At 41.9% G+C, this 13,744-nt stretch overlaps 1 protein-coding gene and 1 long non-coding RNA gene across 4 annotated transcripts in view; one reads left to right on the top strand and one right to left on the bottom strand.

Annotated features, from left to right (window-relative positions):
• Nucleotides 1-5,348, bottom strand: part of LOC307180122 — a 79,215-nt gene extending 73,867 nt beyond the window's left edge. For both annotated transcript variants that reach the window (XR_013825684.1, XR_013825685.1), the window contains exon 1: nucleotides 5,176-5,348. This is a non-coding gene — a long non-coding RNA (uncharacterized lncRNA). The remainder of the gene's footprint in view (nucleotides 1-5,175) is intronic.
• Nucleotides 5,349-7,974: 2,626 nt separating this feature from the next.
• The window catches only part of AP1S2 (adaptor related protein complex 1 subunit sigma 2), a 28,867-nt gene continuing 23,097 nt past the window's right edge, over nucleotides 7,975-13,744 (top strand). For both annotated transcript variants that reach the window (XM_079910891.1, XM_079910892.1), the window contains exons 1-2: nucleotides 7,975-8,091; nucleotides 10,235-10,413. In XM_079910891.1, the coding sequence (XP_079767017.1) occupies nucleotides 10,235-10,413 (179 nt within the window). In that variant the 5' untranslated portion in view covers nucleotides 7,975-8,091. The remainder of the gene's footprint in view (nucleotides 8,092-10,234; nucleotides 10,414-13,744) is intronic.

Here is a 13,744-nt window from a genome sequence, read left to right as displayed (position 1 = left end):
TGCACTTTTGACAATTAGGGATAGTTAGCCAGAATATGCTCCCCCCGTTACCCCCATTTCCTTGGCTCTTTCATCCACATGATTTTTAAAATTTTGCATTATCTACTGCCTGGTACAAATGCTATGTTTTGCCACAGGAATGTAAAGCTAATGAAAAATCTCAAATCAGTCTTTCCTGCCCCTTTGATAGATGAGTAGTTTTAAATTCTGGACTCAGACCGTATGAGGATTCTCTTTAAATTTCAACAGAAAGGAGACACATGGAGGAGCACAAAAAGCAGGTTTAGAATCGAGACAAAGAGCTAGCCACTTGAAAATGCACTGCTCTACCCATCACTATGGCTCCTTCTCTTCGTAAGGAAGTGTGTAACAGCTTGCAAGGATGGCCAGTAATACTAGCAGTTTTAACAGATGAACCCGGAAAAATGACTGGCTTAATACAAAGTTATTTTTCATTCACTTAAAGTAAAATTGGTGGTAGGAATGATGATGGTGGTAGTGGTATGTGCGTCTGCTCCACGCAGTCATTCAGGAACCCAGGCTGACAGACTCAGCCATCCTCAAAACCCTACTTCCAAGGACACCTCGAAGTGTCAACATCCAGAGAGCAAAAGCAGTGTTGAGGAGGGAGGGAGGGAAGAGGCTTTCCTGTGGAGGGTTTTCTGGGCCCAGACTGACAGCACTTCCATCCACACTTCATAGCCTGATCTCAGCTCCATGGGCACACCTAACTGCACGGGTGGCTGAGGAACAGGGTCTAGCCGCATGTCATGGAAGAGAAAGGGCAGATTTTGATTACTACGTAGTCGTTTCTGCTTTATCCAGGGATATGGATTCTGTCTACCTGGTCCCTCTCAACTCTCTCCTTTCCACCTCATGTCTATAATCGCTAACAAAGTATTCAGAGGTGATTCCTACTTGGCATAAGTAGTTGGAAAAAATTTTAGAGTAGTGATATTCATCACGTAAGCATCTGACTTTTATGGTGCAAACTTCAAGTTTCTCTAAGTACTCTAATCTCTAACTTAGACTACTACAGTACATTAGTTTGTACAGGGCACACCATGATCAGAAGCCACTATGGGTTGTGCATATAGACTGAACTTCAGGTTCATATAACTGAGACTATTACTCTCCCAATGGTATCAGACTTAATGAGGTCAGCAATAAAAAAATTCAGATCTCAAGTTTCCTCTAGATCATTTGTCTGGGAAAGTTATATATCACAATTACTGGCTTTGAGAACTTTCCTGTTATATGTCATAGCTTTTTTTTGGTATAGAGCAGTGGTTCTCAAAGTGTGGTCTCAAGACCAGCAACATCAGCACCACCTGGGAACTTCTTAGAAATACAACTCTCACCACAAAACTCCTAGAAGAAAACATAGGCAAAACATTCTCTGACATAAACCATAGCAATGTTTTTTTAGGTCAGTCTCCCGATGGAAAAGAAATAAGAGCAAAAATAAACAAATGGGGCCTAATTAAACTTAGAAGCTTTTGCACAGTAAAGGAAACCATCAACAAAATGAAAAGAAAACCTATGGAAATGGAGAAAATATTTGCAAAAGATGTGACAAACAAGAGATTAATTTCCAAAATATACAAACAGCTCATATAGCTCAATATCAAAAAAAACAAACAACCCAATAAAAAAATGGGCAGAAGACGTAAATAAACATTTCTCCAAAGAAGCCATACAGATGGACAACAGGCACATGAAAAGATGCTCAACATCGCTAATTATTAGAGAAATGCAAATCAAAACTACAATGAGCTACCACCTCACACTGGTCAGAATGGCCATCATTAAAAAGTCTACAAATGACAAATGCTGGAGAAGGTGTGCAGAAAAGGGAACCCTCTTACACTGTTAGTGGGAATGTAAGTTGGTGCAGCCACTATGGAGAACAGTATGGAGGTTCCTTAAAAAACTAAAAATAGAGCTACCATATGATCAGCAATCCCACTCCTGGGCATATATCCAGAAAAGACAAAAACTCTAATTTGAAAAGATACATGCACCCTTATGTTCATAGCAGCACTATTAACAATAGCCAAGACACGGAAATAACCTGTGTCCGTTGATAGACAAATGGATAAAGAAGATGTGGTGTATATGTATATAAATACACATACACATACACACACACACACACACACACACACACACACACTAGAATATTACTCAGCCATAAGAAAGAATGAAATAATGCCATTTGCAGCAACATGGATGGACCTAGAGATTATCATGCTAAGTGAAGTAAGTCGGACAGAGAAACACAAATATCATATATCATATATATGTGGAATCTAGAAAAATGATACAAATGAACTTATTTACAAAACAGAAACAGGCTCACAGGTATAGAAAACAAACTATGGTTACCAAAGGGGAAAAGTGGGGGAAGGGATAAATTAGGAACTCGGGATTAACAGATAGGCACTACTATGTATAAAACAGATAAACAATACCTACAATGAAAAAGAATCTGAAAAAGAATGTATATATATGTATATATTCTGAATCACTTTGTTGTATACCAGAAACTAACACAACTTGTAAAACAACTATATCTCAATTAAAAAAAAGAAGAAAAAAGAAATGCAATTATCAGGCCTCATGTCAGACGTGCTAAATCAGAAACTCTGGTGGTGGGGCCCAGCCATCTTGTGTTTTCACAAATCCCCTAAAGAATATCCTAGAACCACTAGTCTAGTTGAGTTAGATTACTGCTGAAACATCTCATTTTAAGGACCAGGTCAAAAGATAATTATTTGAAACTGTTTTGTTGAAAACATAGCAAATCTCTCTGTAATACTGCTGTGAATTAAGAGTATTGTGGAAAACTGACAGAATGAAAAGACTGCTAAGAGCCCTGGGAGGTCATTAGGGCGAATAGTTTCCAAAGGGGTCAGTCACAGACATCTAAGGTTCTATGAAGCATCTCTAGGGGTTTCCTAAAAGAAAATGTATTCATATGTTTGGTGACTGCTCCCCTGACCATCCAGAGTTTGTTGCCAAAAGACATGGAATTTTGTGTCAGGAGAAATAGTTTTGGAGCTTTAGGACAGAGTCAACATCTTACTCATCTTTGTATCACCATTATCTACCACAGTGCCCGGCAGAGAGCAAACACATAATAAACATTTATGTTAATAAATGAATGAATTGGGACTTCCCTGGTGGCGCAGTGGTTAAGAATCCGCCTGCCAATGCAGGGGACACGGATTTGAGTCCTGGTCCAGGAAGATCCCACATGCCGCAGAGCAACTAAGCCCGTGCGCCACAACTACTGAGCCTGCGCTCTAGACCCTGAGGCCACAACTACTGAAGCCCATGTGCCCAGAGCCCGTGCTCCACAATGAGAGAAGCCACCGCAATGAGAAGCCCACACACCACAACAAAGAGGAGCCCCCACTCGCCCCCGCTCGCCCCAACTAGAGAAAGCCCACGCGCAGCAACGAAGACCCAAAACAGCCAAAAAAAAAGTGAATGAATGAATGGATGGAATAGTCATCTCATGGATCCCGGTTTTAAATAACTTCCACTAATATTCCAGAATCACTTTGAAAAAAAATCCCGTTTGGATAGTTTATTCTAGTTACTTTGATGAATACTGACTGCCTCATGTATGTGGCCAGTCTTTTCAGCAGTTAAGGATTTTACCTATCAAACATTAAGAATGCCTCCAACTCCAACCCCTCCGAGAGAAAAACAAACATATGAAGATAAGTGCTTGTTCCATTTCTTGAAATGTCTATAAAATATCTCCATTGCTGCATGTTAACCTTTTCAGTGACTAACTCAGGGTTTCTCAACCTCGGCACTATTGACATTTTGGGCTGGATAATTCTCTGTCATGGAAGCTATTCTGTACATTGCAGCCCCATCACCAACTCTTCCCCCACCCCCGCCCCCCTGCCCCACTGTGACAACCCAAATGTCTCCAGACACTGCCAAGTGTTCCCTGGTGGGGGATAAAATTGCCCAGCTTGAGAATCAATGCTTTAACCCAATATTAAAAGGAGAAGAGTCATTCTCCTGCATTTTATTCAAAGCTATGGAAACAGGCGTCAAGAAAGAACGTATGTTCCACATTTCCCTTTAGCTCATTGTTGAGGACTTCAGCAGTGACAGCTCTATCTATTTGAAATGATTTGGTTCACAAATCCTCATTATTTTAGGCCAGTTTTCTCCTTGGAACAACTTTATCTTAGAAGATGCAAATTCACAAACTCTGAGCATCTTTTTACACTTACTGTGATCTTCTACAATGATTCAGCACTGAATTTCATTACAAAACATTTTTATTTAATAAATTTTATATAATATATAGACTGGCTAAAGGAACACTGTACAAATCCTTAATACAGTGTTAGCACTAACAGAAGAATTTTTATCTACTTCATTACAATATTTTTAAAAATTATCTAAGTAAAACCTACAGTAAAATAAAATGTAATAATAACCTTTATTACATCCTACCTCAAGATTCTGTCTCTGGAAAGAAAGTCTTCATTGCATCTGGAATTTACTTCTTGGTATTGAAAGAATATGCTAATAATTCTATTTCTTGATTCACATTGGATCGTATCTATTTTCTTCCTGTTACCGCATGAGGATTTAGCATTATTTCAACATCCCCTCACGTCTGTCCTCCATATTCTCAAGATAAATATACTACAATTTTTTCTTAAATCGTCAGTGTTTAACCATGAGCCAATAGTGTACCCTGACATCCTCGTTGACATCCTCACGCTACTGTCCCCTCCCTTATTGTCCATGTGGGTCTATACTTTAAACATTCCTCTTCTTTTTTTTCATTTAATGGCATTTTGAGAGGGAGAGGAGATAAAAGCATATAGCCATCACACATTTAACAGGAAACTAAAATTATTTTTGAAAACTTATAAAAGACTACATATAAAGTCTCAAAATTTTACTGTTAAAAGGTAGAATCTCTACTTTACCCTCACCTCTTGCATTTAGCACAAATAAAAGCTAGGCACTTTTTTTGTTGTTGTTTAAGAAACAAGTGATGTTAAATAGACTTACTCTGATCATTTTGTAATATATATATAAATATCGAACCATTATGTTGTACACCTGAAACTAGTGTTATATGTCAATTATATCTCTATAAAAACATAAATAAAAGCAAAGGCAGGTTACCAGAACGACTTCAATTCTTCCCCTTCTGTACACTTGGGACACAGTTACCATTCCTATTTCATGATAAATCTGTTCTTCTCTCTTCTGACCTTGCCGAATTTTCCTTTATCTACCTGGGACATTGAAACCTGGGAAACATCTGGCAGCCGTGCACCATGAAACTACGTGTTCTTGTTCCATGAGAAACGGTACTGTAATAAATGTTTCCTGTATCAAAAAAAAAAAGTATAAAATCTGATTTTTAGTTTTTCATAAAAAATAATTTTTGTACCATCAATCAATAACAACCAAGAAATCAGGACCACCCAGATAACAAAAGCAAAGGACTAAAAAAAGAGACCCTATTAACATGACAGATGAAGAAGATACCAGGTGAGAAGAATCAGCTATATAACAAAGCCCACAATTTGGAAATTGTGGGAATCAAAGTCAAACAGTTAATTACCAACAAAGACAATAACAGTGCTTCTTTTGTCTTTCACAGTGAACGCACAATAAGCTCTTAATACTAAGACTGGGAAATAAACCATCTATAATCTACTGAAAAAGACCATCTGCTTCTATAAATTTTGTTCTTATACACTTGCCAAAAGAAGAGAACATATTAACAAAATAATGGGCCCTGCACTGTTAATTGCTAGGTTGTTTGCAGTTGTGCTGTTGCTATTAGAATTTAATAAGCCATTCCTTCTGCTAAATTAATAAGCAGCCAAGATTATGTAATAGCTGCTTTCAGCTGCTAATTATTTTTCCCATAATTCCCTACCCTCCCTCCCCCCAACCTCCACCTTTTCTTGGCTAGGAATACCAGAGACTGCCAATATGTCATCAGCAAGTCTCCCGTCCTCGTTTTCAGAACCACAGACCAACATCAGGAGCATAACCAATGAGCTTAAACTTGGAGGTAGTTATCTCAGGAACCTTGAGGACATGAGTTTTGTACAGAAAAAGAGAAAAGCAGCATTTGGATTCAGAGGGCGAGTTTTCATTACATCGTATTAGATATATCTTTGACTGGCTAATGGCATCTGTTTTGTGTAGTAAGGGAGAAATGGGGCATTAACATGTGCCTCTGGGGCAGGATTGGTCCCCTTGCTGAAATTTGGGCAGGGGGCCTAAAGACCTACAGAAAGCCAGCTCTGTGCTTTGTGTCGACCACTTCTTTAATACTACAGTATATACGTTTAGCATACACGTTGGTAGGAAATTTTCCAAGCAGCATAGCAGCGTTTAAAAGGGAAGGTATTCCAGAAAAAAAAAAAAAAGGAAGGTATTGTATATTTTTATTTTGCCAAAGAAGGGCATTAAAAAAATGCCCCCAAATTCCTATTATATACTATCTTAGTTTTATAGACATTTTAACACACACAAAAAGAACCCAATCTCTAATAAAGGATTCCTTTAGATTGATTAAATTTAGCTTCCTGTAAAACTTAGCATCTCTTTTTCCCTTTGGGCCGTTAAAAAATTCGGGCGACTATGTTTGGGAACCTCTGCAAAAAGGGCATAGCTTAACAAAAGCAATTTTCTAGCTTTCTTTGTAAGAACCGAGGTGACTGGGGTAATGAATAGCAGTCGACATGAGAAACCCGTGGCTGTTCAAGCAAGGTCACTTAATCCCGTGGGGCTCCCCTTTCCTCATCTGTAAAAGATGAGTCGGACTGGATGATTCATCCATTCTTTCATTCAAAAAAATATGTACATCCATTATGTGCCAGACACAATGCTCAGCACTATGGTTCTAAACAAATCTACAATTTTATAATCCTTATCAGTCAGCTCACATTTACTAGTGGTGTTATATACTAGGCAGTGAACTAGGTTGGGATACAAAATGAAGAAAATTCAAGATGTGCTAATGGGCATATGGATGAAAGAGGGATTCCTTCTTACAGGGTTTGAGGGTGAGGCTTCATAGGAGCTGTGACATTTGAGAGCAAGGGCAAGCCAGGCAGAGCAAGTCGTCGACAAGACTAACTGGAACCCAGGCGGATGTGGGGGAGGAGAGGGGAGACTCCGTGTGAAAGAAGCGGGATCTTGAAATGAGGTGCTGTCTAGGCTTTTCAGCTGAGAACGGACAGTTACTCCTCAGGTCCGCAGCACTGAGGACGTACGAGGCAAGCCCCGGGAAGAGACACTTGCACAGCTTGGGGCGAAAAGGTGTCTAGGGCTGTAGCAGTGCGATGGGAAGCAGGGGTCGGATTCCGGACGGTTTTGAGGCAAAGTAATTGTAAAGAGCACTCTAAACGCGTGCACGAGCTCCAAGAAAGAGCTGACTTATTTTCCTCAGAGTTGCAGCACCCCCTCTCTCCCCTCACCAACATCACCAGGCATTACACCGCCCCGTCCCACCCTCTTGGGGCACGGAAAGTTATCCGAGCTCGAATGTGGTTCTTGGCAGTCCAGATCCTCCCTGCCCCGCATAGCAGGGTCAACAAAGGGCACCGCGAAACACTACCTTCTCACCACAAAACAGCCGAGACAGCTGCGCGCGCGTCCCGGTGGCACACTCAAGAGTGCGCAGGCGCGCCGGCGCCGGCAGCGGCCGCTTCCGGGTCACGTGGCCTGGCTTCCGGTTCGGACCCCCCCCCCCTTGGTAAAGACGCGGCCAATCGGCTTCCTCGGACTGGGCGGTCACCTGAGCTGTCTCCGGTGCCGTTGGCAACAGCCGAGCTGCGTCCCGCGCACCGCCCAGCCCGCCCCTCTGCTCGCCGCAGCCCTGGCTCCTCCCTCGTCCGGCCCCCGGGGCGGGGTCTGTCGGCTCGCCCTCCCCTAGCCGCTTAAGCCTTCACTCCGCGAACCGGGTCCTCTCCCCACAGCAACACGGCTTCTCTTCCTCAGCTCAGCGACAGGGGCTTCCCCTCAGCCGCCGCCGCTGCCGGCCGAGCTCCGCCGCGCCTGCGGCCCGCGGCCGCCGTAAGTCCCGGGAGGCGATCGGGGGCGCTGGGGACGGGGAGCGGGGAGGGAGGGTCGGGCGAGCCCCCCGCTGCCCCACGAGCGCCCCGACGACCCCACCCTGCGTCCGCCCGCCCGGCCCGCCACTGGGGCACCGCGCCTCGAAACTCACTTCTCTTCGCGTCCGCGCCCCTCTCCACTCGGCGCCGCGCCCCAGGATGCGGGGGCCAGTCTCGGACGCTGCGGCGGCCCCGCGGCACCTGTGGTTCGGAAATCGCCTCAAGTTTTGCGGGGCATTTGCGGGCGGGGTCGGCGGCCGGGGGCGGCGGCGACCAAGGACCCTTGGCGCCCCCTGCGCGGCGGCGGTTGCCATTGTCTGCCCCGCTCCTTGCCTGTCACCTCGCCCGGGCTCGATCGGTCAGTGATGGAGTGCGGCCCCCCGTGGGGCGGCGGGCAGGCATCGGAGACGGCCGGACCGAGGAACGCTGGCCCCGAGCCCGTTCCGCGGCCGAGCCCATTGTTTTTAATACCAATCTCCAGGAATTGAGGTGCTCTGTGATTTGTGGCAAAATCAGAGCGTTGGTTTTTAACTAGAGGAAAGGAATACTTGTGCCTTGCGACCGGGCACCGTCCCATGTTAACATATAATTTATTTTCAAGAGAGTGAATTATCTATTCGTCATAAAAAGTGGTGGTGGGGGAGATGGGGGAGCCTGCTATAGCCTCCCTTGAGTCCTTGAGTTCCGAAAGCAAACCCCCAGCCCTCCTGGTCATCGAGATCCTGGAATACGGGTTTGTTCTTTTCCAAGTTCTGCTAACGGGTTTGCATGAAACGTTGTCCAGTTGATGCTTTACTTGCTGTCCCCTTCTAATGCCGCTATCTTAACAGGACTTCTATGTGAGGCACTTTGACATCAATAAACAAATATTGTTCGTTTACTTCGTGCCAGGCATCCTTTTTAAGTGAGGTGTTTTCAGCCAATTTTAACTTTAATAAAGTTAAATTGTTGCATCGTAAATTTCTAAATATCTTGATGCCCGTTTGGATTATTACAAAAAGCGGCAATGATTTCTTAGCGAAATTTAGGGCCCATTTTATTCAAATTGATTGTATAAATTCCCCCACCCCATGTTCATGGTGTGGTGAATATTAAGAGTCAGGCTGAATCTTACTTGCAGTAACTAGTACTGGAACATACAATAGTTAAAAGAAAAAATATATATATATCTGAATTCTACCTTTAAATTACCTTTGTAGAAACAGTGCTTATCTGTTTGCAGTTGAGAAGACCAGTTGAATTATACAAGAAGGTTTCCTTAAAAACTAAACATGTAGACTAATCATCATTTGCAGATTCCAAATAAATATATACAAAACAGTTTGTGTAAAATACACTAGAATTCAGCATCCACTCCATCTGTAGATGCTGTGTTTTTTATCGTTTTAAATGAAGTATTTCATGTAATGTGTGTAGCTCTTAGTTTGGCTTTTTAAAGGTTTTATTGTCTTAGGTAAAATTATATTAACTCACTTTATTGTGTGTATATTTATGGTGGGATTTTTAAAATGAGATAAGATACTTAAATCAGGCTTTTATTAAGAAAAATGCATTTATGGGATTTTTTTGGTTTATATTTTAGATTTTTTGTTTTGCTTAAAATATGTAAGCATAAACTGAAGAGAGCATTCTAAGTTATAGCAGTCTGTCTACAAGTAATTCGGTCTGGAACCAGGACGGCTTGTTCTGTTTAGGGTGAAAAATAGTAGATCTGTTTCTTTCAAATGCATCTAAACCAGTTGATGTCAACAATTCTCTTTTGATGCATATACATGCATTCCTATAGCACAGGTACACAATAGTTTCTTAAATTGCAAGAATTATCTTTTTCATCAGAATTTTCACTTCGCCTGTTTTTGTCCTCCTGTCCCGCCCCCCCAAACTTACGTGGAACCGGGTGGGGTGGGAGGATTTGCATCTGGTGGGAAGATCTTTCTATAAGAATTTCCTGCTATTTTAACTGGCATAGAAATATTGATGGCTACTCATCATTTGTTAGCTAAATGCCCTGTCCCCCAAAGCTTCTCTGTGCAGCATGTCATCTTAACCTTAACTTTATTGAATCAAAGTATTGTCTGTAATCTTGGTTCTGTTTATCTTAACAGATGCAGTTTATGTTGCTTTTTAGTCGTCAGGGAAAGCTTCGACTGCAGAAATGGTACGTCCCATTATCAGACAAAGAGAAGAAAAAGATCACAAGAGAACTTGTTCAAACCGTTTTAGCACGGAAACCTAAAATGTGCAGCTTTCTTGAGTGGCGAGATCTGAAGATTGTTTACAAAAGGTATATTTTGATTTATCAGGAAGGTGAAATAGAATCAAATGTCAGATCATTTATAATGTGGAAACTGCAGACTTTTGAGGGATGACATTTATAAATAATGATTAATAAAGGTATAGATGAAATAGTCTTAAGGTAAAGCTTTGTATTTTTAAGATAACTGCTGTTTTGATTTATTACCCAGGCTAAAATGTTAAAATTATGGAAATCTTTTTACACGAAATTATGTGACTGAAGGCATAAATGATACTTCATGCTTAATCATCTTTTTAGGAAATTTGAAAGAATTCATTTCTTTGCAGGGGAAAATAAGATCAGTATTTTAAATTGTGTGAGTAATTCTCTGAATTTAGATAAGCATTTACCCTCCACCACCACCTTCTCCCCACAAATCTGTAAAGTAATGACTGACATTTGACATGCCTTTTAATCTGACTTTTAGGATCTCTTACTCACTTATAAACACCTTGGATACATAGACCATTTTAGTCACAGATGTAAAAACTGGATATATACAGGATTTGTTCTTTAGGGCTTATTAATTTGAAGTACACTTGTTGCTGTGGTGGAGGTGTGATTATATCTGGTAGATAGATAATTTTGCCAAGAACAGACTTTTAAAATTTTGATGTTGCAAAATGACTCATAGGTTGGCCTTGAACACTAAGCTTTTTAAAAAATGCTATACATCTTTATTAATATCTGAAACTTTTTATACCTTAAAATAAACTTCTCAAGATTGTTCTCATAAGGTTAAAAGAAATATAATTACTTTGTTTCTTCCCCATTTCTGTTCCCTTACAAATAATTTAGTGAATTTAAGATAAGAACATTCATGCATATAAAAATTCTTTCCTGAGGGGGATGTGCAGGGAACTGACTGTATGGGCTTCGAGGAGGGTCAAAGAGAAGCCTGGGTTTTCTCTCAGTTTTCCTTTATTCCACTACAATATGAGTGGGGTTTGTAGGGGAGATGGTAGAGAAAGTCATGAAGGTTATAGGACATCTAGAACTTTAAAAATACCATAGACTTCTCTTTAGAATAGAATGAATATTAGTCATCTTTGGGTGATTTTGTATCCAGTGTTTGGTTTAGTATTTGTTGAGAAAAATCATAGCATTTTAGAGCTGGGAGATGTTTTAGAGTAATCTAGTCAAGTGATTTTTTTTTTTTTAAAAAGCTTTTTGCCCCAAGGATAGAACTTTAAATGAAACAAGTGGAAGTGGAGGTGCTCGTGTGAAATCAGGACTGTGTCTCAACTCATTTGGCTTCCACCCTCTCTGTAGATGGTTCCTGAGTTTGAAAACCACTACTGTTGATCAAACTTCAGCTTTATAAAAAATGAGAATTTGGGAGAAGTGACTTGTCCAAGGTCAGTTGCTAGTGACTGCCATAGTGGCCAGAACTCAAATCTTAAGCCTGGAGGCAAAGGTTTTAAACTGGGATGAATAGAAAATTTGCATTTCTTTAAAGATCCTGTAGTTGGAGAATGGGTGGGGGGAGGGCTGAGACTGGCACCTGAGGGATCTGTTAGGAGACTGCCTCATCCGGCAGTCCTGAAGGAAGACCTCTGCTGTGGGCTCAGCAGGTGGAAGAGCTGTTCCGAGGTAAGTTTGGTAAGACTTGGTCACCGCTAGAAGCAGGGAGGGCAGTGAAAGAAGAGGAGGAGTGGTGTTATTCCATATTTCTGATTCAGTTGATGAGGTAAATGGTGAAGTAGAAGGTTGGCTTTGAGGGGCCTGTGTGACTTCCATTTGGAGATGCCTAGTTTTCTCAGGGTGGGCATAGGCATGGAAGTCTGGGGGAAAATTAGGCATAAAGCGTTAGATCACCAGCATTCAAACAGCAGGCAAAGGATAAGTATAAGGTCAGTCACATTGGGGAAGGGGAGAGAGTTTCAAAAATAAGGCCACCAGTGCCAAAGGTCGCATAAAGGTCAACTAAAGTGAAGAATATTAGATTTTACAGTGAGCATTTCACAAAATGCCCTTCATCAGAACATTTTCAGTGGAATAGTAGAGACAGAACTCTCGAAGAAATGGGGCAAAGTGTGAAGAGGTGGAGACAATAAAACAGCAGGTGTAGAGTATTTGGGGGAGCTTTGCTATGAAGGACAGAAGAGGTGATAACCACCTGTAGACAGGATTGGGGGACAGGGTTAAAAAATGGCATAAGAGACTTAAGCTTATTTCTAGATAGGGGAAGGAGTCCCCCGTGTGGAGGAGGAAAATACAAGCAAGGGAATCAGTCCCAGGAATCAAGATTCCTGTAGCTGAAGGAGATGGCCTGTCAAAAGAAAAGAAGGCACTACTTGGTGCTCTGTGCACAGCATTCAGCCCATCCATGTTGGGCCACCGCTTTTTCCGTTAAAGGCTGTAAAGGGTAATCTCACCTGACTCTGATATTTACATCAAGCGCCTATAAATAAAGGTGCACTAAAAAAAACCCCAGCTTTACTGAGATGAAATTCACATATAAAAGTTAGAATTTATAATCAGTTTTCCTCTGCATTTCCCCATTTCATACTGAAAACTCATCTAGAGTACTTAAGGACATATTTTTTGGTAGCTATGAACAGGTGATTTTTTTTTAAGAAGATGTTGGGGGTAGGAGTTTATTAATTTTTACTTTTATTTATTTTGGCTGTGTTGGGTCCTCGTTTCTGTGCGAGGGCTTTCTCTAGTTGTGGCGAGCGGGGGCCACTCTTCATCGCGGTGCGCGGGCCTCTCACTATTGCGGCCTCTCGTTGCGGAGCACAGGCTCCAGATGCGCAGGCTCAGTAGTTGTGGCCCACGGGCCCAGCTGCTCCGCGGCATGTGGGATCCTCCCAGACCAGGGCTCGAACCCCCGTCCCCTGCATTAGCAGGCAGACTCCCAACCACTGCGCCACCAGGGAAGCCCCAGGTGATTTTTTTTTTCCCTAGACCAGCTGGAAGAGGAGACCTTTTAAGCAAAGGAATTACCACTTAGCTGCTGAGAAATTCTGAACTAGCACTTTCGCTGTTCATACCACCAAGTGATCTTTATGTCTGCCTTCCTCAAGTTGCCTCATCCACATTCTTCATCCCTGAGCCTTTCTTTACAGTTGCCCCTCTTGGGGAGGGAGAGGTGAGAGGGGAGTAAGGTTAATATAGCTGAAAAATTAGACTGAAAGTCTGGGGACTTGAGTTCTTTTCCTTTGGCCATTAGCTAGTTTTGTGACTTTGAACAAGTCATTTTGCCTTTGTTTCCTCATCTCTAAAATAAACGCTCTTGAAGATCCCGTGAACACAGAAGACACTGTATGCGTTTTTTATTCCTATTTTGTGCAGCATGTTATGGATTAAAGTCTTA

The sequence above is a fragment of the Stenella coeruleoalba genome, assembly GCF_951394435.1.
Source record: "Stenella coeruleoalba genome assembly, chromosome: X".
NCBI lineage: Eukaryota > Metazoa > Chordata > Mammalia > Artiodactyla > Delphinidae > Stenella > Stenella coeruleoalba.
This window is presented reverse-complemented; position numbering and strand designations above follow the sequence as displayed.